This window comes from Lissotriton helveticus, chromosome 3_1 (assembly GCF_964261635.1).
Source record: "Lissotriton helveticus chromosome 3_1, aLisHel1.1, whole genome shotgun sequence".
NCBI lineage: Eukaryota > Metazoa > Chordata > Amphibia > Caudata > Salamandridae > Lissotriton > Lissotriton helveticus.
Genome location: NC_136061.1, coordinates 244,679,409 through 244,702,484, shown reverse-complemented (window position 1 = coordinate 244,702,484; position 23,076 = coordinate 244,679,409). Strand labels below are relative to the sequence as shown.

Genomic DNA, 23,076 nt, shown 5'->3' with positions numbered 1-23,076 from the left:
AGCAGAAAGCAAGGACAAGGCGAAGGGAGGCCAGGATACCCCAAGCCCATCCAAGGTACCAGAGACATCAGCGCAAAACGCCACGGTGGGACAAACAACAGCATAGGAGTACAGAGGAAGAAAAGAATCACCCCAAACTCCAAGGAGAAGAGATAGAAACAGAGGCAAAGCCCTCCCCTCCACAGGAGAACACACAGAGAAGGGGACAGCTGGACCTGCCTCAGCCTCGAGACAGCGGACAAGGCAGGAATGACTCCAGAAAAGACGCCGTGAGAAGAAAGACGTAGTCTCGCAAGGCTCCAGCAAAACAACAGGCAGGAGCACAAGGGCACACGCCAGAGTCACCGGCTGTGGACCAGAAAAAGCAGGCGTGCCCAGCCGGCAAGTACCATGAAACCGAGCGCCCAGACCACGCTGACCGGAAGACGAAGACAAGGGCCAGGGAAATCCAGAACAACCCCAAAGGGAGACACAAACCGACCCACGAAAAGAAGTGGGACCAGCCAGAAGAGAAGAGGAGAAATACCTGGAAATTCTATCCCCCCGGAACACCAGGCAGAGGACCAGGCCGAAACGCCAGACGAAAAAGGGCGAAAACACCACAGCAAAACGCCGCAGACGGCATGCCCAAGTTGGTCCAGCGATGCAGCGGATACTGAGAATGACAGAACTTGGAGCAGCGCAAGCTACGCCCAGACAAGATCAAAGAAACCGCACCAGCGGACTACAGAGACGCCAGGAGAGATGAGGAACCCGCAAAAGGGAGTCCACACCCACCCAGCATAGAACAGAGCTATACAATAGCTACAGGTACCCCACTTAGGGTATGACACGTCCCAAAGAAATGAATATGATACTTACCAGTATGCATCTGTTCTTGGCATGTAGGGCTGCTAACATTCATATCTTGTGCATAGATCGCCGCCTAGTGTTGGGTCCGGATGATTGCACATTGTTGTCCTGGAAGAGTCTTCGGAGTATCACAAGATAGGTGGCTCCTCCCCTGGACTACAGTGCGCATGGGCATCGACTCCATCCCCAGATTGTTTTTAGCCATTGCGGCAAAGATGGAGTATGACAGTGTTAAAGATGTCCATGCTAATGATTGAATGCAAGAAGCAATCTGCAGCTGCTACAGGCGCCGGGGAGGAGGGTGGGCGATATGAATGTTAGCAGCCCTACATGCCAAGAACAGATGCATACTGGTAAGTAGCATATTCAGTTCGAGGCATGTGGGCTGCTAAATTCATATCTTGTGCATAGAATACATAGCAGTCCCTCCATTAACGGCGGCCGCCCGTGCCAGCTGCAGAAGTCTAAAATAGAGTTTTGAGAACAGCTTGTCCTACAGCTGCCTGCTGTTTGGAATGCACGTCTACGCAGTAATGTTTGGTAAACGTGTGTGGTGTGGACCACGTGGCTGCTCTGCAAATGTCTTCTAAAGGAATGTTTCCTAGGAATGCCATGGAGGCTCCTAACTTGCGTGTGGAGTGTGCTCTGGGTGGGATCGTTAAAGTGCGTTTAGCTTTCTGATAGCAAATCTGAATAGATTTAACAATCCACCTGGCTATTCCCGCTTTGGAAATGGGGTTGCCCTTGTGCTGAGCGGAAAAGGCAACAAATAGTTGTTGTGTTTTTCTAAATGGTTGTGTTCTGTCAATATAGTACATCAACGCCCTTTTAACGTCCAAGGTATGGAGCATTCTTTCCGCTACCGTCTCTGGATTTGGAAAGAATGCGGGCAGTTCAATTGACTGATTGACGTGAAATTGCGACACCACCTTTGGAAGGAACTTGGGGTTAGTGCGGAGCACCACCCTGTTGGAATGAACCTGAATAAATGGCTCTTGTATAGTGAGCGCCTGTAGCTCACTAACACGTCTGAGAGACGTGATGGCAATGAGGAAAGCCACTTTCCATGTCAGGAATTGAATCTCACATGAATGTAGAGGCTCAAAGGGTGGACCCATCAACCTAGTGAGGACCACGTTGAGATTCCAAATTGGAGCGGGTGGGGTTCTGGGAGGAATGACCCGCTTCAGCCCTTCTAGAAAAGCTTTAATGGCAGGCACCCTGAAAACAGAGAGGTGCTGCCTGTTCTGAAGATAAGCTGCTATGGCTGACAAGTGTATTCGGATGGAAGCGTACGCTAAATTGGATTTGTAAAGATGTAACAAGTAGCAAATGATGTTGGGAATGGATGCATCTAGCGGATTTATGGCATGCTCTGTAGAGTAGATGACAAAACGCTTCCATTTCGCTGCATAGCAAGCTCGGGTAGTGGGTTTCCTTGCCCCTCTGATGATGTCCATACATTCAGGAGGCAGATTAAGGTAGCCAAACTCTAGGACTTCAGGAGCCAGATCGCCAGATTGAGCCGTTGCGGATCTGGGTGCTGAATGTCGCCATGGTTCTGCGTCAAGAGCCTGGGCGTGAGGTGCAGTCGTTGATGCGGTACCACGGAGAGTTCTAGAAACGTGGTCTACCATGGTTGGCGTGCCCACGTTGGAGCAACCAGGATGAGCGTCAGCGAGTGTTGCTTTAGCTTCCTTGCCACCAGCGGAATGAGAGGTGCTGGGGGAAAAGCGTACGCAAATCTGCCTGACCAGTTCATCCATATCGCATTGCCTTGCGACTGTGGGTGAGGGAACCTGGCGGCAAAGCTTTGGCATTTTGCGTTTTCCCTTGTGGCAAACAGGTCTATCTTTGGATGACCCCACTGCTTGAAGTACGGGCGGAGTACAGATGGATGTATCTCCCACTCGTGCATTTGATGGCTGTACCTGCTGAGCAGATCCGCCATCTTGTTGTCCTTGCCCGGAAGGTGTTCCGCCATGAGGAAAATGTTCCTCTGAATGGCCCACTTCCACATGCTCTGAGCCAGATGAGACAGCTGTGGAGAGTGCGTACCCCCCTGCTTCTGGATGTAGTACATGGCCGTCATTTTGTCCGTCCGGATCAGCACGACCTTGTTGCACAAATGTACTTTGAAGGACTTTAACGCCATAAAGATCGCCATCAACTCCAGGCAGTTGATGTGCATCTTCCTTTGCTGTGTCGTCCATAGTCCCTGCACCGTGTAGTGGAGCACGTGAGCCCCCCAACCCTGGAGAGAGGCGTCCGTCGTGAGGATGATCTGTGGTACAGGCTCTTGGAACGGTCGGCCTTTGCAAAGGTTGTGTGGAGTCCACCAATGCAGAGAGTTGTATGCCCGACCGGTTACCAACACTAGGTCTTTCAACTGTCCATGAGCCTGCGTCCACTGATGTGCTAGACATTCCTGGAGCGGACGCATATGCAGTCTCGCGTGCGGGACTATGAAGATGCAGGAGGCCATCATGCCTATCAACTGCATGAACACTCTCGCTGGGAGTGAGTGTTGGGGTCTGAACCTCTGGATTAGCGACTGTATGTTGTCGATCCTCGCCGGGTTTGGCTGTGCTGTGGCAGCCAGAGTATTGATGGTCGCGCCCATATACTGCCGCACGTGGGCAGGTTGGAGGTGCCACTTTGGATAGTTTAAGGAGAACCCCAGACCGTGAAGAAGGTGAATAGTGTGGGACATGTCTGCGGCGCACTGTTGTTCCGACTTGGCTTGAACGAGCCAGTTGTCCAGGTAAGGGTAGACATGTATGTTCTGTCTTCTGAGGTGCGCCGCCACTGTCGCCAAACACTTCGTGAACACTCTGGGGGCAGTGGTCACTCCGAAGGGTAGGACCTTGAACTGGTAATGCCTGTTCTGTATGGTAAACCGGAGGTACTTTCTGTGGGATGGGTGGAGTGGTATGTGAAAGTAAGCATCCTTGAGGTCCAAGGTTGCGAGGAAGTCTCCCTTGTTTAAAAGTGGAAGAACCTGTTGTAGCGTTAACATGTGAAAATGTTCCGAGAGTATGTATAGATTGAGGGGGCGCAGGTCCAGAATGGGTCTGAGTGAGCCGTCCTTCTTTGGTATTAAGAAGTACAGGGAATAAACCCCTGTGCCTTCCTCCTCCACTGGCACGAGCTCTATTGCTCCTTTTTGCAGCATTACGAGAATCTCCTGCTGCAACAAGTGCAAGTGCTCTGCCGACATAGGACGTTGTTTTGGGGGTATGTTGGGGGGAGTGGACGTTAACTCCAAACAATACCCGAACTGGATAAGCTTCCTTACCCACCTGTCTGTGGTGATGTTTCTCCAGACTGGCAGGAACTGTTGGAGTCTTCCCCCGACAGGTGATGGATGGTCGGGGGGCAGTGACAGGGAGTCACTGCTTGGTGGCAGCAGAGGAACGGGAAGTATTGTTGCCTCTGCCTCTGGCGCTGTTCCCTCTGTAACCACCTCTATTCTGCTTGGGGTAAGAGGCCTGGGCGCCTCCTCTATGGAAACTTGTCTGCTGTGCCAAGTGACCTCTGGCAACACCCATTGTACCTGAGCGACGAAAATTGTTGCCCCTGTATTGCTGAGACTGAAGTGCACCCATGGACTTAGCCGTCTCAGTGTCTTTTTTAATTTTCTCAAGGGTGGTGTCAACCTCTGGGCCAAACAATCTGTCCGGATTGACAGGTTGGTTGAGGATAGTTGTTTGGATCTCGGGCTTGAACCCCGAGATGCGGAGCCAAGCTTGACGCCTCAACATAACACTAGTGTTCACCGCCCTTGCTGCCGTATCTGCAACGTCAAGCGCACATTTAATAGCTGCATTAGAAATGAGCTTGCCCTCTTGGATTAACATTTCAGCTCCTTCTTTGAACTTGTCTGGAAGGTGTTGCAGAAGCTGTTCCAAGGTGTCATAATGCGCCCTATCATATCTAGCCAACAGGGCTTGTGTATTGGATATGCGCCATATGTTTGCAGCCTGTGCTGCCACCCTTTTGCCCCCTGCCTCCAGCACTTTTGACTCTTTGTCCGGGGGAGGAGCTTCACCCGTTGTCTGTGAATTCGCCCTCTTGCGGGCATTGGAGACGACCAAAGAGTCTAGAGGCAACTGGCCTCGTATATAAGCAGGGTCCCCAGGTGCCGGTCTGTATTTCTTCTCTATACGTGGGTTGACCACCCGTGCCCTGGTGGGTTCCTTGAAAATGTCATTGGCATGTTTGAGAACCCCTTTAAGCATTGGCAGTGTTTTGACAGTCTTTTCCGATGCAGAGAATGTATCAAACAAAAAGTCAACCTCCACAGGGTCGGCATGCATCTCCACCTTGTGATTTGCAGCCGCCCGTTCAATCAAGGCATTAAATGCCGCCGAGTCTTCAGTAGGAGAAGTTTTTAGTCCATAAAGCTGTGGGTCACTAACCACCTGTTGGTCACCCTGGTCACCAGTGTCTATCCAGGAGTCCTGCTGTTCATCAGGGTCATTATTGGCCGGGAAGGTATACTCATCATCCTGTTCATTCCCATCCCCATCTGAGTAGGTGGTGAAGGCGTCGGACTCCTCCTAGGCTGTTGAGGAATGGGTTCCACAAGCTCTGGAGTATCTGGTGCAGGCCTTTTCTTTTTTAGAGGAATTACATAGGAGTCCACTGGCTGGGATGTAATTTTCCTTTTGTAGAGCAGTAATTTGCCCGTGTCGGCGTCGATAAAATGCTCCGCATTGTCATCCTGCGAAAGTGGTTGAGCAGAGCTTCCAGCACGCTGAGTCTGCCGCAGCCCCTCCGAGTCATCGGGCACCGTACGAGGTGCGAAAGCCTTCGGCGCTACCTTTGGTGGCAGAGTATAGAGGATTGGCTTCGAAGTCTTCTTCAGCGGGACAGCCACCGTTGGTACCGAGGACTTTTTCGGTTCCGACGCCTTGTCCCGTATCCTCTTCAGGGAGTCCACGACCTGCTTAGTAAAAGAAGCGGACGGCTTCGTCGATCCGACCGAGGCCTTCGATCCACCACCAGGTGAGGATCCGAGCGTTGCCGACTTCTGTTGGGGCACGGACGCACCCTCGACAGCAAGGGTCCGTTCCCCTGTCTTGGCCTTAGGCGTCGACGCCGCCGGCTTCGGATCGGCAGTTCTTCCCCTTTGCGTCGTGGTTTCAGAGGTAGGCACGGCAGGTTTGGGTGAAGGTTTCTCGACAGTCTTTTTCGATGTCGACTCCACCACCTTGCTCGACGACTTTCTTGGAGCCGGCCTCCTTGGCCCCTTTGGGTGCCTTTTCATTGTCGACTGCCTTTTTAGGCTCGGAAGCCTCCGAAGACGACGGTTTTGAAGCCGTGTCTGCCGTCTTCGGTTTCGATGGCGCGTCGGCCATCTTAGAAGAAGTCGAAGCCGATGGTTTCGGTTTCGTTTTCTGTAACGGAGGCTCCGCTGAAATGTCTGTAGCCGGGCCAGAAGGCGGGCCGAGGACTTAGGTGGAGGGTCGTGGGTAAGGCCGAGTGGCGATCCCGTGACCTGAGCCTTAGTTATGGTGCGGACGGGGCATAGCTCTTCCTCCGAGCTATCTTCCGCGGCCCCATAAACTTACTCGTCGTCCCCTACCTCCTCGACGTATTCGTCTAGGTCCAGGCCCTCCACGGCCTCTCCGTAGTCGGGCTCGACCTCTGCCGATGGAGGCGATATCTGAAGCTGAAGCTCTTGCTCGTCTGCTTCGGGGTCGTTGAAGATGTCCACTGGTGCCGGTGCCGATCGCTGGGCCTCAAGGCGCGCCACGCGCCGAATCTTGAGCGTCTTCTTTGACCTGAACTTCGAACAGGCCATACAGTCGGCCTCGTTGTGGTCCGGCGACAGGCACTTGTTGCATACAGGATGCACGTCGATGTGTGGGTACTTCGAACCGCACACGGGACACTTTTTGAACGGACTTCGTTCCATTGTAGTTTCGTCTGGGTCTTGCTGCGTCAAAGGGCCTCGATGACCGAAGAGTCACACGACTCCCCAGAAAACCGACTCGAAGAGTTGGAGTATACACGAGAACCGTACGCCAACAATACCGACGAGGTTAGAAAGCCTTTTGGCCTTCAGAGAACTGTTTTTTTTATCGATTCCGACAGGAGACGCCGAAATCACATCCGAACCCAATGGCGGAAAAAAACAATCTGGGGATGGAGTCGATGCCCATGCTCACTGTAGTCCAGGGGAGGAGCCACCTATCTCGTGATACTCCGAAGACTCTTCCAGGACAACAATGTGCAATCATCCGGACCAAACACTAGGCGGCGATCTATGCACAAGATATGAATTTAGCAGCCCACATGCCTCGAACACATGGGAACCACTCTCAGGGAAAAAATCAGCTTAGCAATCAGCCAAAAAATACACCCTCGTTAAAAGGGCTGTACCAGATGCCAACAGTAGAGAGGGGCCAACCAACGGACCCCAAAGGCACGTCACACCACACAGAATATATAAACCGCCCACTCAAAAACACCAGATTCAAGGAGCAGGTGGGATAACGACTCCCATCAAGCCCCGGAGGACCAACAAGCCAGCCTACAGAGGGGGAGGCGGAGGGAGTCCCGCAAGGAGACGCTGAATGGCGCTGTCCTCATGAGTGTTGAACAAAAGGAAGGAACAGCTCCTGTCCACCAGAGCCCTGGTGGAGAACTTCCAGGAGATTATCTGTAGGGAATAGGGTGACAGGTTCACCCAACCGCAAAATGCCAGCGGCCGTGGAAATAGCCCGAACAAAGGCAACACTGGCCTCCATAGGGTGCCGTGGGGGAGAAAGCAATTCCTCAGTGGGCGACGCTGCAAGCTGAGCTGTCTGTCCCCAAGCCCAGCTATAGGGAGAAGCGGCCAGCCCCGGAATGGAGGAGATCCACCGAAGAGTGGGGAACCCGGCGGGCGCCCGGGGAGGGCGGGGAAGCCGGTGGAGAACCCAACTGCAAACTGTGGAAAAGAGGGTCCGAGGACTTAGGCCGCAGGGGTGGCGAAGAGCCCTCTCTGGAAGATGCCGGTGATAAAGCAACAATGCGGCGCCCTGTCTCCCGAGAGGAAGAAACCAGCAGCTGGCAAACCTCCGAAGAGGAGGAAATCTCCTCAGGAGACGACTCAAGGATCGGACGCCGGCACGGCGCTGTGGAATCGCCACAGGCGCTGGCTTGGTTCGAGCAGCGCCAGAGTGGGCAATGACGGCGCCGAAACAACCTCGACCACCACCACGGGCCCCCCACAAGTGATCGGAGCCGGTTCGGCTAAGGAGCGGCGCCGAAAGGGTGCTGGCTCACCCTCACATGGGACAGCCGCCCGCGTAGAGGACCGAGAGGGACTCGGGAAAGCACCCCAGGTCCCGGCCTCCATCCGTGGCACCTCCGGGGCCGGGGAGAAAAGCCTACGGTGCCGACTTGGCCTCTGGAGAGGACGCCACCTGCTCAAAGGGCCGAGGGGAACTCGGGGATGAACCTTGAGTCCCGGCGACCTCCTGCGATGCCACAGGGAGCCCTGTAGGTATTTTGGGCGTGGCAGGGTTGCCATGTGTCGAAGAGTGGAGCCCCGAAGGACTACCCCTTGACGACATCACCCTTCTACAACCTGAAGCCGAAACCTTCGGCGTCATGGCCGAAGCCGCCGGCGACTCCGCGGAAGGCCCAGCGCCAGGCAAGGGCTCCGTGGACGTCTCAGGAGGATGAGGGGCCAGAGAAGCCTGCAGAGCCGTAGCGTAGGCGGTCATTTGGGCCCTAGTCGCCCCAAGCCCGGAGAAGGCGGATAGGGTGGCAACAGGCGAGGAATAGCGTCCTGGGAGGGACCCGCGCCCTCGGCCGAAGGAGTAGAGGGCCTCGGAGACAAGTTGCAGGACCTACCAGTCGGCGAGCGGCGCCCTTGAAGTCTAGGCGAATGGCGATGTCGCAGCCGTAACCGGCGGCTCCTGGCTTCCGAGGTGGGGGACGGACGCTGAGACGACACTGACCTGGACAAGTGGGCCAACAGCAATTTCATTTGGCGGTCCCGCCGTAACTTCGGTTTGAGGTGCTGACAGGCATCGCAGTCCGTCGAGTCATGGTGCTCGCCCAGACACCACATGCAAATCGGGTGAGGGTCCGTTGCGGACATCTGACGTGCACAGGAGGTACACGTCTTGGAAACCGAAGGCATTCACACACTGTTCCAAAAACACAAATCGTGACCGAGAAGGCCTGAAAACAGGCCAGGACACTATCCGGATCCGCATTGCACGCAGAAAAGAGAAAAACTGATGTCAGCGTGCCGGGGTGGGGCTTATGTGACCTCGCTGATGTCACGCCCACAGACGACATCAGGGTGGAGTCAGGTGGTACTGCCCCCGGCGCGCAGAGATTCTGTGGCAAAGAACATTTTCCAGAACCAGTCTCACGCATGGGGATAATTCTACGTTAAAGAATCTGCGGCTGGTAGTCTCTATCAGATATTAGGATCGCAGCAGAAAATAGGACAGCCTGACCCTCAGGAGGATGTCTGTGAGAAAGACTCAATAGGAGCATACCAAGGCTAAGGCAGTTACCCAATAGTCAGCAAATACCCCACATAGGTTAAGTCTCAAATCCTGCGAGGGGAATCCTCTTGGGCAAAGCACACATTCAGAGGACTGAAAGGAAGACAGAACCAGCCGTTCGGCTGTACTGAACGAATACTGAGATAGCGGAACAACCGCTTACACTATTCAGTACTATGCAAGAACCCGGGACATTTTTTAAAAGCAACCCAAAAAGGCAACATCGCCTATGCAGAAGAAAAGAATACTACAAGGCAGAAAGTCGTGCCTCAAGAGTTACGGTAGCCCTGACATGAGGCAGAAGACCACTGAATCTGCGTGGCTGTCAAAAAGGTCCAAGCCATTGAATGGCACATCTCTAAGAGCATCCCAAACATTGTCTGGGAAACGACTGTCACGCTGCCATGCATGGCGGCGCAAAGCCACAGACCGAACAAGAGCCCTTCCCACAGAGTCCGTTGCATCAAGGAAAGATCGGAGGTAAAATTGCGCCATTCCCCTGCCATCAAGAATAAGGCAATGAAATTCTGCCCGCAGTCCTTCTGGAATAGAAGGAAGGAGGACCTCGACTATGTCCCAAAGGGCAGAGGAAGCGCGTGCGAACACGGAAGACGTTGTTAATGCACGGATGCCCGCACTGGCAGAGGCAAAAAGCTTGCAACCACGTGTCCAACCACCTAAACTCCCTGGTGGGAGGTAACAGCAAAGCGGAGGAAGGCTGCAAGTCAAAAGCCGCCTGAACAACTAGACCCTGAGCTCTAGGGTGAAGGGACAGACAGAGTGGATAATCCGTGGCAGAACGGTGTCGACGAGCAATGGCCCGATCAATAGGGTCACCAGAGGAGGGCCACGCCCATGTGCCAAGCATGATGTTAAACAAAGATCCCCTAAGGGGCAGCAAAGGCTCAACCTCAATAGGCTGTGGAGAAAATCCAGTAAAGAATCAGAAGGCAGGGAAACCACAGGGGGCTGAAACCGAAGAATAGCTGTCGCCCTGTGAAAAGCCCTGCGTAGGCAGCACTAGCCTCAGTTGCCATCCGGGAAAGCTATAATAAACCGTCGGTAGGAGACGGTTGGAGACTAACCCGTCCACTTGACAGCAAACGTGAAGGAGCCTGAGGCTGATCCGAAGGCCACTCCACACTAGGTACCTGCACCATGGGGCACCAAATGACCTCGGACCCGGGTAGTCCAGAGGAACGTCAACCTCTTGCAAAAGAGGAGGCTAAAGCGCCGGCAGACACCGTGTGGGAGTCACATCGACGTCCGAGGAGTCGAGAGGTATGTTAACCTCATGCAAAAGAGGAGGCGTAGACTTCGGCACCGGTGTCGACCGACGCCGAGTCGTAGTCGTCTCGATATCGACGAACTTCAAAGTGGACTTGGCCCGGGCACCTTCCGACGGTGATCACACCACAATATGCGGGGAGGAAAGACGTCTCCAGGGCGTCAAGCCCGGCGCCGCCTCCAACGTCAGCGCAGGAAGCCACGTAGGGCTATGTGGTGCCTGGAGGGCTGGGCTGGACGGCTGAATGGGAGGGCCCTCTGGGCCGTGTCCCGTAGGCGTCGTATCAACTCCGGAACCGGAGTCTATGCACACATCCGGCGTCGAGGACGAATCCGCCGGTGAGGAGCTGACATGAGTGCCTTCCACCTCTGTGGGACCCGAAAGCGCACCAGGGAGAGGAGGTGACCCAAAGTAAGAGTGGAGTAATTTTGAAAAAGCCACCATTTGGGCCCGCGTCACTCCAACTCCCAGAAAGGGAGGGTACGGAGGAGACGACTGACGGAAAACGTGCCAGGCGATAGCAACGGGTGCCAGCGTCACGAGTATGGGAGGAAGACCTCCGTGACTTACGTTGGCCTCTGAATGACGTCCACGGGAACAACCTTGGGAACGGTCCCCATCCTGAGAGGGAGAACAGCGGTGCAAAGGTACATGAGCGGACAGCTGTGCGGCAGGCAATTTCATACGACGCTCCCTCAAGGACTTAGGTTTCATTTGTCGACAGGCGGCCAACTGTTTAGAGTCGTGGTGCACTCCCAGGCACCACATACAGATGGCATGCGGGTCCGTAACAGACATCTGGCGTGCACAGGTCTCACATGCCTTAAAGCCCGAAGGCTTTGCACACTGTTCTGTGATGCGAAGGTGTCGAGAAAGGCCAAAACACAGGCCAAGTAACTGCTGATTTTCCTGGAACCGCGTTGGGACGTGGAAAAGAAGAAAACTGACATCAGCATGCCAGGAGGGGCTTATATGGATCTGCTGACGTCACGTCCGTGGACGACGTCAGGGCGGAGCCGTGCGTTGCCGCCCCCGGCAAGCAGAGGTGCTGCTGCGGAAAGTTTTCCGGATCCATTCTGACACCTGGGGATATTCTAAGTTAAGGAATCTTCGGCTAGATGTCTCTATCAGATTGCTCATGCAGTAAACAAAGGGGTAGCACTTTTTTTTTTAACAAACCATTGGTCACACAATGTATCTGGCGTTTCATGAAAGAAGAATATGGACAAGGGTGGGGGAGATCCACAGATAATAACGTAAGAACTAGTGTTAGGTATTGCACCCTCTTGCTCTCTACATTGTGCATCTTTCAAAACAAAACAAAATAGTTCACAATGCATTTGTGGGCTATATGAAGATTACTCGCTCATACACAGGCTGTGAAGTACAGCATGGCCATTGCCGCCCTGAGATATGTCAAAGGTGTGCAAACTTCTCAATGTTTACATACATTACAGAGAAAGCTAGGTTGCAGCTCTCGACATGAGCTAAGAGTTTTAAAAACAAAATATGAATGCGCCCAAACTGCTCAAAACGGAATGAACAAGGATACCAGTAGATATGTCCCATTCAACTAATATGATTAACCATCTAAAAGAAGCACCAGAACCTTACTAATTATTGTCTTAACCGCTTCAGCGCGGCGCAGATTCCTGCGCTGAACGTTCCATTGGGCTTATGGAACCATGACGGAACGGTTCCGTCATGAGCACGGGCCAACCGACGCTCATGACGGAACCGTTCCGTCATGAGCATGGAAGGGGTTAAGGAACATGGTAATGCGCTTTTGGATGGGTATGGTTTCTAACCACAGATTTCTCATCTCAGAATACTCTCTGATGTGCCTGATTGGATCCGGAAACCTTCTCTGCACTGCTCCAGCATGTTGGGTGGCTTCACACCACCTCTACAAGCTGACGTCACTTTCTTGCTTGAACCTTTCTGATCCCTATAGGCCCATAGGCTTGGTGCCTGAACCACTTGTTCGTTCCAGTGTGCAGATTCCTAACTTGGGACCTTTATAGATGTTAAAAAGAGGCCACTTCCGAAAACAGGGAGACGGCTAGACCGTGTCCAAATAGAGTTACCTAGGGGTAAGTAATATGTTCTTCTGATGGATATTTCTAGCTGCAGATCCCTTGACTTAGAATAGATACCAAAGTAGTGGTTTTTCAAGGTGGACTGGACTCAGATTACAAACGTCCTAAAGGAACGAATGGGCGAAATGCCCTTCCATCAGACCTGGCTATGAAAGCAGTAGTGTGTTGTGAACATGGGCACCATCAACGGTGTTGCAACCTGGCAAACTTGAAGAACAGGCACGCCGTGTGCCAACATAGTCCATCAGCCCCTTTGTTATCGCTTTGTTCGCACTAAGTTGGCAGGGTGTGCCAAGACGTGGGTCCCTTGCTCACTCTACTACTGGATTCAATACAGCCTGGCTGATGAGGATTATGAATCCGAAACCGGTCCCAGGATGCTTGTTTCCGGTCCAGGGAAGACATGGCTTGGCAGTTCAGGATGGACTGTTCCCATGAGGCACAGGGTTAGACTGATTTGCATATGGCCATGTCTGAACTGTGGTGGTGGAGTGAGCTAAAGAATGGTGATGGATTAAACCCAGATCAGTTGACTGGGGGTGAGTGTTTGATTTGCTCAAATGCTCCGTCCATCATCTCCTTTGGTATAACATAGTTTTAGCAGCCTTTCCCATTCTGGAGTGAGCTCTCAGTCGTTCTGGCTGCTTTTTAGCCAGTGTATAGAAGATTTTTTTACAATGGACGCTTCAATTTGATAAAGTCTCCTTCTGCACAGACTTCTCTTGCTTCAACCCAAAAATCCACACAAAAAGCTGATCATTCACCTAAGGATCCTTGGTTACTATCATTGAAAAAGCTTCTAGCTCTTTTGGGATTCAAACGATGGAGCCTCTCCTCCTCTTTTGAGGGATGAGTTGTAGTTTCAAAGGAGGATGATGATTTGAACAATGTGAAAAGTTATGACTTTCAGAAAAAATATCCTCAATACCAGCTTGACCGGAATAAAGGGGTGTAGGGTGGTTGTACAGATAGAGCCTGGAGCTCACTCACTCAATGAGCTGCAAGAGATTGAAATGAGAAAGACAGTTTTGAGATTCAGAAGACACAAAGAGTAGCTGTGCACCGGCTCAAATGGTAAACACAGGAGAAGCATTAAAACAAAGTTAAGGTCCAACTAAGCCTCACAAATAGTTAGGGAGGGAACATGTGTGGTCAAACCTTCAAAAAACTGCATCACAGCAGGTGAGCTAAACAAGGGCAGTTAGGCTGGTAAAAGCAAATTAACCGTAAGTGCATTCAAATAGCCTTTGATTGTGCAGGCAGCAAGTACCAATGAAAAAACAAACAGGACATTAGACAGTTTTGTTTCTCAGGTATCGGTCTTGTGAACTCCACACCAGATCACAAATTTGACCCAGTACCTGGCATAAAAGGACTTTACGGAAAGATGTGTGACAATAAGGATGACATCCACCACCTCAGGAGGAAGATCAGGAGCAGTTAACTAGCACCATTCAATCTCCACAAAAGGACATTTATATTGGGTAGGCAATAGATGAAGGACGCTACCCGGCTGCTGAGACATGGGATCTTCCCAGAGTGGGAGCCCAGTTCATGGGCAGATTCTCCTGGCAAGAAGTTCTGTCACCATACTATTCGGGCCCAATCTGGAGTCACTAGGAAAAGTTGGGCGTGGTCATTCTTGCTCTTTTTTAGAACTCTGGGTAGGAAGGTGTATAGGAGGACCATTTCAGCCACAATTCATCTCCAACTGTTCTAACAATAAATTCAATGAGCAAAACATTTGAAACTGTGGGTTTAGAGGTGGTTAAAAGATCTATCCAGGACTCTCCCCACTGCTTCCACCATTAATGTGCAGGCACCATTCACAATCTACCCAGGAGCCCTTCACGATCTGCCAGGGGATTAGCCGCCAGACGCCATTGGCTGAGCTCGCCATCATGACATTCAAGGATCCTGCTAGGTGGCTAACTGTCAGGGAAATGCCATGATGCTCCGGCCAGTACCAGAAGCAAACAACCACTCAGTACAGGACTAAGACAGCACTCTGCCCAGCATGAGGCTATACCACTTGCCCGTAGTCTTGTCAAAGGGGTGCATCTAATATCATGATGCCCTTGCACTTTCTCTGTGGGGGTCAAAGTAGAGAGATGGGATTAAGTCCTGCCTCACTTTCTTAACCTTGCGGTAGGACTCGCACTTACCAGAGTACTTCGAGTGCGAAGTTGAGCAGTCACAGGAGCCGCCTCAAGACTGGGACCAGGACTGCCCATACACTTCTTGTACTCAGTAACATAAATCTTTGCCTCCGGGTCTTGGATGACATTCAGGTGCATGAGCATGCACTTTCGGCATGATTTAGAGTTGTGGCCAACACCCATAAACCAAAGACACACCTTGTCCAGGCCTGTGACCGAAATCTGCTTACTGCAGCTGTGACAGGGTTTGAAACCTGTAATTTTTTGAGACATCATTGCTCCCTAGCACAGTGGTGAAATCGTTTAGAAGCTGTCAGAAAAACCACCAAAGCTGGGAGTGGAGCTCCCGATCTGTGAAAGAAGGTGCTGAAAGGAAGCAGGCAAGGATGGTGATTACAGGTGGCTCGGCTCCTTCATTTATAGTGCTAAACTATCATTGAGCAGCATGGCGCCACCTAGCAGCACATGGGAGCTGTTGAATCCAGTCTGACACCTGGGAATAATTATAAGGTGAAAAATCTGCAATTAGAAGAATCCATCACAATAAAAACACAGCGCATGAGTAGCCTTTGATAAATTGAATTACCATTTAATTGAGCTCAAATCGCAAACTATACATAGCAAGGAGCACCTGCATCCAAAGCATATTTCTCCAAAGGGACCCTTACGATTTAATGATGCATTAAAAGCATCAAAATAATCTGAGAGGCAGGGCAGGGCTCCACATATTTTCCAACTCCTGGAAAAGGAGAATACTGAACTAACTGAAGAACACAATATTTAATAAATACATACAATTCATATGAACAGCAAAACAAGATAAAGAGGTGTGCCTCATACTCAACTTTTTTAGATCAACAAGCAAGTTGGAAATTCCGATGAGGATACATTGGTTAACGATGGACAGGATGAAGTGTGCAGGGAATACAAGGGGCATATATATATTAGACAGGTAAATAAATAAATGATTACAGTTCGAAGCTGTGCCAAATTCCACATTATTCTGGAACTAGAGACTCAATAGAGCAAGTACCACTCTTATGGACATACCATGGCAGGTTGAAAGAAAGAAGAAAGAAAGAAAGAAATAAAGTATTTATAGAGCGCACGGTGGCCAAACGGCTTCCTGGCGCTGAGAGCTCTACTGAACAGAACAGACAGGGCCGAGGAATTTAACAGGGGTAGGCCTGGGCAAACAAGAATGTTTTGAGCGCTTTACGGAAGTGTGAGAAAATAGGGATAGAGCGCATGGAAAGAGGGAGAGAATTCCAAAACCGGGGGGCGAGGACAGAGAATCTGGTTCCACCAGTGCGGGATTTGCGAAAGCGGGGAATAGTGAGGAGGGCAGAAGTAGACGAACGGAGGGTACGGGCAGGGGTATGAGTGGAGACCAAGGAATTGATGAACGCAGGAGCAGAGCGATCAACAGCCCGAAAGACTAGGCATCCTAGTTTAAACAGGGATCTCTGTAAAACGGGGAGCCAGTGAAGAGATTTGAGGACAGGAGTGATATGATGAGTTTTGGGAAAATGAAAAATAAGTCGGGCAGCCTGATTTTGGATTGCTTGAAGACGACGGGTTTCGTAGGCAGGAATACCCACGAACAAGCTGTTTCCATAATCAAGGCGGGAGGTAATGAGGGCCGAAATAATAATTTTGAGGGAATCAAGGGAAAAAAAGCGGGAGATCTTACGAATCAGACGGAGGGAGAGAAAGCAGGAAGACACTACAGAACTGACCTGGCCGTGCATTGAAAAGGTCACAACTGACCCTAATGCCCAGCGTTTTTTTTTTTTTTTTAATTCAAATCTTGGAACAGGGATCGGAGGGGGACCAAAAATAGGGGGCCAAAAAGCGGAGGACCAAGGGCTGGATGAGCCACCAGTCACGACAAGCTCAGTCTTATCTGGGTTGAGCTTGAGATGATTGGCGCTCATCCACCCGGAAATAAAAACCAAAGTGGAGCGAAAGAAAGATAGAGAATGGGGGGAAGAAAGATCAAAGACGAGCTGGAGGTCATCTGCGTAGTTGTACACAGAGACCCCCAGATCGAGGAGAGAAACAATAAGGGGGCGGATGTAAAGGTTGAAAAGAAGAGGGGAGAGAGAGGAACCTTGGGGAACCCCACATGACACCGGGAGGGGAAAGGCTGAGAAACCGGAAAGGTGAACAGCTTGTGAGTGTCCTAGAAGAAAGGACGTAATCCAGGAAAGAGCAGGGCCCCGAATGCCCGCTGCGCTGACACGGTCAAGGAGGATGGAATGATCGACCGTGTCAAACGCAGCGGACAGATCCAGAAGAACCAAAGCTTGAGGGGAGTTGGTGTCGGCCTTGGCTTTCAGCTCATCAAGGACTGCGAGCACCACTGACTCGGTCGAATGGCCCGAGCGGAAGCCAGCTTGGTGGGAAGCGAGGAGATGGTTCTGCTCAATGTAAGAAGAAAGACAGGAAGTGACACAGCTTTCGAGAATTTTGGCAAGATAAGGAAGAAGAGAAATGGGTCTGAAATTAGAAGGGAGGGAAGAATCAAGACCAGGTTTTTTGAGGATGGGAAAAACAATCGCAGATTTAAAAGAAGAGGGGACCAAGCCAGTTGAAAGGGAAGCATTAAGAAAAGAAAGAGGAGTGGTAGGGCAAGAGGTGAAAAGAGTTCTCAGCACACGGGCAGGGGCGCAATCTGAGTTTGTATAGCGCCTGCAATCGGCAGGGGAGCCTGACTTGACTTTGATGAGTAAGGCTAGAAAAGAGTCCAAGGAGATAGGCGGGAAGGAAGCGAAGGAAGAGTTAAGCGCGAGAAGGACAGAATGAAGGGTAGGGGAGGGAGTGAAGGGGATATTGGATTTAATTTTAGCGATCTTCTCGATAAAGAAGTTGTTTAAAGAAGAACAGAGGGCCTGGGAGGGGATGAGCTTGGGACAGACACGGTCAGAAGTGGCCAAATTAGTGACCAAGGAAAAGATCTCTTTAGATTTATTAGCAGATAAGGCTACCTGCTCAGAGAAATACTTGGTCTTGGACGCAAGAATAGCTTTCTTATAATCATTAAGGAGATGTTTATATTTAACCTTAAGATCGGGGCAATAGCTGCGGCGCCAGAGACGCTCAGAGCGTCTGAGTTTCAATTTGAGGGCCTTGAGTTCAGAATTGAACCACTTATGGGCCTCATGTGGGCGAACAGACCTGACTATTTTAAGAGGGGCAACTAAATCACACCCAGAAGATAGCCAGTTGCTAACTGCGTCGGCCTGAAGATCGAGAGAAAGGCGGTTGAGGTCAGGAAGGGATGAAGCCAAGGAAAGGGAGAGAGAAGGGATGTCCACACGGTTCCAGCTGCGTGCAAAGATGTTCTTGGGGCGAGAAGGTTTGTGAGGGGAACCAAGATTAATAGTAAAGAAAATAAGAGAGTGGTCAGACCAGGTGCAAGGGAGGATGCTAGGGGGAGAAACAATGTCCTGAGATGACCAGACTTGGTCCAAAGTATGACCAAGATTGTGGGTGGGAGCGGAAACATGGGACAGAAGGTTACGACACGAGAGGGTGGCCGTGAAATCCCTGGACGCCAGATCCTCCCTAGGATCGCCAGGCCAATAGTTGAAGTCTCCCAGCAGGAGAACCGAGGAGTTGTTAACTACTAAGGTAGCACGGAGCTCCTGCAGGGAGGCCACAAACAAAGGCATGCTCAAGGGTGGGCGGTACACCAGGACAACTGTCAGAGGGGCGGGAAGGTTAGTGGAGCGGGCGACCAAAAAATCCACTCCAGCTATAGAAGATTGAGGGAGAAGCTGGAATTGGAAACTGGCCCGAACAATCATGGCTACACCCCCTCCGATCCTGCCGTCAGGGCGGTCAGCCCGGAGGGCATAGTAGGAATCGGGGAGGATGGCCAGGATATCAGGGAGTGAGGCCTCTGAGAACCAAGTTTCTGTTAAGAACAGGAAGTCAGGGGAATCGGAGGTAAGAAGGTTGAATAATTGCAGTTGATGTTTGCCTGCTGAACGGGTGTTAAGGAGGTAGGCAGAGGCAATATGGGAGGGGGAAGGTATGGTGGTAGAGAGCATAGGATCCTGGGAGGGCAAGAAAGGAGTAGCACACGGGGAAGTGGCACAATCAAGATAGGGGACGTAGATACCTAGGGAAGTGAGATGCTGCGTGAGGGAATGGGGAAGGGGCACATCAGCAGAGCAGGAAAGAAGTTGCACGGGGGAATATACTAGTGAAAGGGCAGGGGCTGTGGCCCCTGGTCCCGGCCCGTCGGGGACAGGCGCAGACGGGCTTAACTTCGGCGCGCCCGCTGCGCTCGGGAGCCATAAAATAAACCACCGGAAGTGATGGGGGCGTGGCTGGGGGGGAGGGACAGAGGAACTGCCCCACCAACCACAGAGCAGCCCAAGATGGTGGCCACGCCCGTCCCCGCCCCAGTGACCTGCCCGTCAGAGGGGGGAGAACGATCAGCGTGGGGCGCTCTGGCAGCTGGAGGCAAGGAGATGAAATGGCGGCAGGGGGTGCGCGAAGTCCAGAGCGCAGCCCCAGAGCAGAAGGAGGTAAAATTGTTAGGAAAGTCTTTCCTATTAAAAACACAGCGTTGCGCCACACCAGGTAGCGTTGTTGCTCCCGGCGAAGCCTCGGGAGATCTGAGCGTTAGTAAGAGCTGAAGAACATTCAAGTGAAATGGTTAAACAGCGATTAACCCAAAACAGAAATATGGATTGACGATGAAATTGCTGTGTACTGTAGAGAGCCTAACACAATAAATTTCATTTTAAAAGTCTTTATTCAAAAATTATCATAACCGATGACATTAGCAATTAAGTACTTTAACAGGAAGAGGATAAAGAAGAGACCATGCCATTCTCCTATTTAGGAAAAAAAGGGCACAGGAGCGAAACTGTAAAAATACACCTTAAGAAAGGCTCAACCTAACAAGTGAGCAAATGAAGACAGAGTAGCTGCATGTGGAAAAAAGGGGGATATTTTTATTTAACTAATTCCTCCTGCTGAACTGTGGACCAAAACAAATGTAGGCCATAAACACTGACGAAAGAATAAAATGAAAGACAATTTATAGTCACACACACTAAGGATAGGAGAGTATCATTTCGAGTACAGTTGTGTCTTTGGTCCAAAATACATGAAAACAGTAAACGTGTTAATAGGATTGTTTACTAGCTGCAGTAATGAAAGCTGACCCTGAAGTGGATACTACACTTGGCCATAACAGGAAGTCCACTGTCTCCAAACCAATAATGCCTGGTTTGGAGACAACGGCCCACACTCACCGGGTGCACATCTGCACCCAGTGACACCGCTGCAGGGATTGTAGGCAGGAGCACAGCCTGGTGGCCACCAAACTCCTTCAGGAACTCCAGAGGCAAGAGAAAATGTCCCACTGGGCTTACCCAACCCTGGCTCCCCGATCAACTCCAGACCTATTGCTAAATTCTTCAGCCAGCTCAGAGCAGGCAGAAATTGCCAGTAGATTGGTCCCCAGATTTGGGGGGCAAACCAATGTAAATGTATTGGGTATTCCCGAGTCTTACAGGTGATTTACCATTCCTAGGACAATGTTTGTAGCTGCGAGATTTTGCTGTTGTGATACAAGAAGGAATAAAAGATATATCTAGGTCCTCAGTTTTAAAGTGCAACAAACTTTCAAGGAGGGCCTAGGTATTGACTTTGGAAAGATATGAACGTAACACTCTAAAATGAATCAAAAGGCCAAATACAAAGTAATAACAGTTCAAAGAACACAATGACATTATGAAAAAACAGAGTGCGCTTAACATTACTCGTCTTCGGCAGTCCTTGAAAATCTTAACATACCTTATTGAGCAGGGGCTGAAGTTTAGTTAATGCAATCACTGTGGCTTCTATTAAGACTTGACTGTTATAATTGTCAGGTCCCTTCAGGCAGCTTTCTAGTCCCTAAATTAGGAAATAAATATTTTGCAAAGTTAAGCCATTATATAGCCCCACACATGATAAAACCGTTATAAAAACGGCAACAACAAATGTTCTAAATGAGGCAACTATTACAGCAATGTACTGAATCTGTTACAAAGTGAAAAGGCAAGAGAGGATAGAAGATTTGAAAGTCAACCATTTCCTGAGACTCTGCATGCGCGTATCTGTATATTCAGATGTGTTTACATACACACACTGAGCAAGAGAGTACATTATGGGAAACTGTGTAGCACGGGCCTATTTTGCTATTCAGGGGTTCTGGTGACATTTACAAGCCACCTGAACCACAAGAGTGCAATAGAGGACCATATTACAGTTCGCTCATTATGTATTTTTTATATTACATGATCTATACAATGATTTAATGGTCTTTAAAAGTATTTACAGCATTTGAGTGTCAACCATTAAGTATTCACTACTGTGTGCCTGACCTGCAGACAAGTGTGGCAATGTTTTGAGAAATGTCTTTTTCTGTTGGGGATAATGTGCTAATATTATCCCCAAAACGTGTTTTATGCAACAATGTGTATTGTAAATAAATGCTCATCTATTGTAGTACATTGACAAAGATTAAGTTTAACAAGACATATACAAAGGAAGAAAATAAAGAGACCCTAAGAAAAAATATGAACAGCCTCAGACACCCAGTTGTGGTAAAAACTCCCATCTATATAGTCTCCTCACATTAATAACCTCAACTGGTGTCTACTTGTGTGCTAGGATCCTAAAAAGTAGGTAACTCGGTTGGGGTTGTGGGACTGTTAAAGTTCACATGTCTTGCACAATCCAGCAATATAGTAGATTTCTGACGGCTGCCTTGTAAATGACTTTATCTCAATCAGCACATGTCCCATTTGCGGTAGTATTGCATTTAACAGTTATGGGGTAGACGAAAATCCATTAGCAACCGAAATGGATCAAAAAGTGCACTAGTTTGGGTGCAAGAACCACCCGAAGGTGCAAACCGATTGGAGGACAGATACTAAAGTATTGGAGTTAGGGGTACCAAATCCAATCAGGGGCCAAAAGAACAACTTGGGCCCAGTCATTACTGATCTTATTGAAAACTATCAGGCTATTAGCTTTAACATTTTCAAAAGTATTTTAGCACCAGATCTTACACAAATTGCAAACCTGGATGACAGTATCCCAGATCCTTGCCCCACTCGAGGCTGGTTTCCACTCCAAGTTTAATACGATCAATCAGATATTTTACTTCCAACTAATTTTGTGGAAGTATCTAAGGCTTAGCAAGGATCACTTGTATTGGCCTTTGTGGACCTAGGAACTGCATTTGACTTAGTCCCCAGGCAACATTTGTGGTTTACCTTAAAGTCCATGGGTGTCTACCCTGTTAGGAATTTACATCAGACATCACAAGGATAACTTAGCCCACGCGAAATGGGGGGCAAGCTCACACACTGCATACCTATTAAGCATGGAGTGCGGCAAAACTGGCCTCCGTACTGATTAAAAGTAGCATTTTACTCAAAGGTCACAGAATCCCTTAGATATCTCAGAGCTTTTTTTAAAAAAAATATACATTTTTATTTGCATTTTATCATTAGTCAACATTAACATCATATCATGTTCAGACCACAGTTCCTCCCACTCCACACGCCACCCCCCCAGCAATACATCAACAGTGCTGTCTTGAATCTCTCATCCTACGTTCCCATGAAGGGCTGTACAAGATTCCGGTGTGACCCACCTCTTACACTTTCGATGCATACAAGATAGCGTCCGTGCCCCTCCTAGGTTCTCCCATCTCAATCATAGTCCCCCATCCAGCCCGTGATACTTTCTCCATTTGCCCTAGACCTTATCGGAGCGCCGTGTCTGAGCTCGCTCCCTCCATGACGCTCTGCTGGGGTGCCACTGCGAATCTGTCGATAGGGCCTTGTTTTGAAGCCTTGGGAGCTGCCTCCTTCTTCCCCATGTTGTACCGGTCCCTTAACCAGGGAGGAGGCGGGGGGATATCTGTGTGCCTGGTCGTGTTCCGGTGTCCTCTTCTACCCTCCACCTCGCCCCTCCTCCACCGGCACTGTCCGGCGGTCGTGGGTCAGTTCTCAACAGTCTTGTGGGTCCGGCGCAGGTCTCAGACCCTCCACATCCCAGCGCTCTCCCAAGGGGTCGGCGGGACCTCCTACGCCTCCTGGGTCTCGATGCGCGGTATGTCCAGTCCGAGGGTCGTGTAC

The 23,076-nt window shown here is 50.4% G+C and overlaps 1 protein-coding gene across 8 annotated transcripts in view; it reads right to left on the bottom strand.

The window, feature by feature from the left end:
- Positions 1-23,076, bottom strand: part of NF1 (neurofibromin 1) — a 2,143,703-nt gene that overhangs the window by 427,456 nt on the left and 1,693,171 nt on the right. For all 8 annotated transcript variants that reach the window (XM_078679713.1, XM_078679719.1, XM_078679717.1 and 5 more), the window contains one exon: positions 20,738-20,839. In XM_078679713.1, coding sequence (XP_078535839.1) covers positions 20,738-20,839 — 102 coding nt within the window. The remainder of the gene's footprint in view (positions 1-20,737; positions 20,840-23,076) is intronic.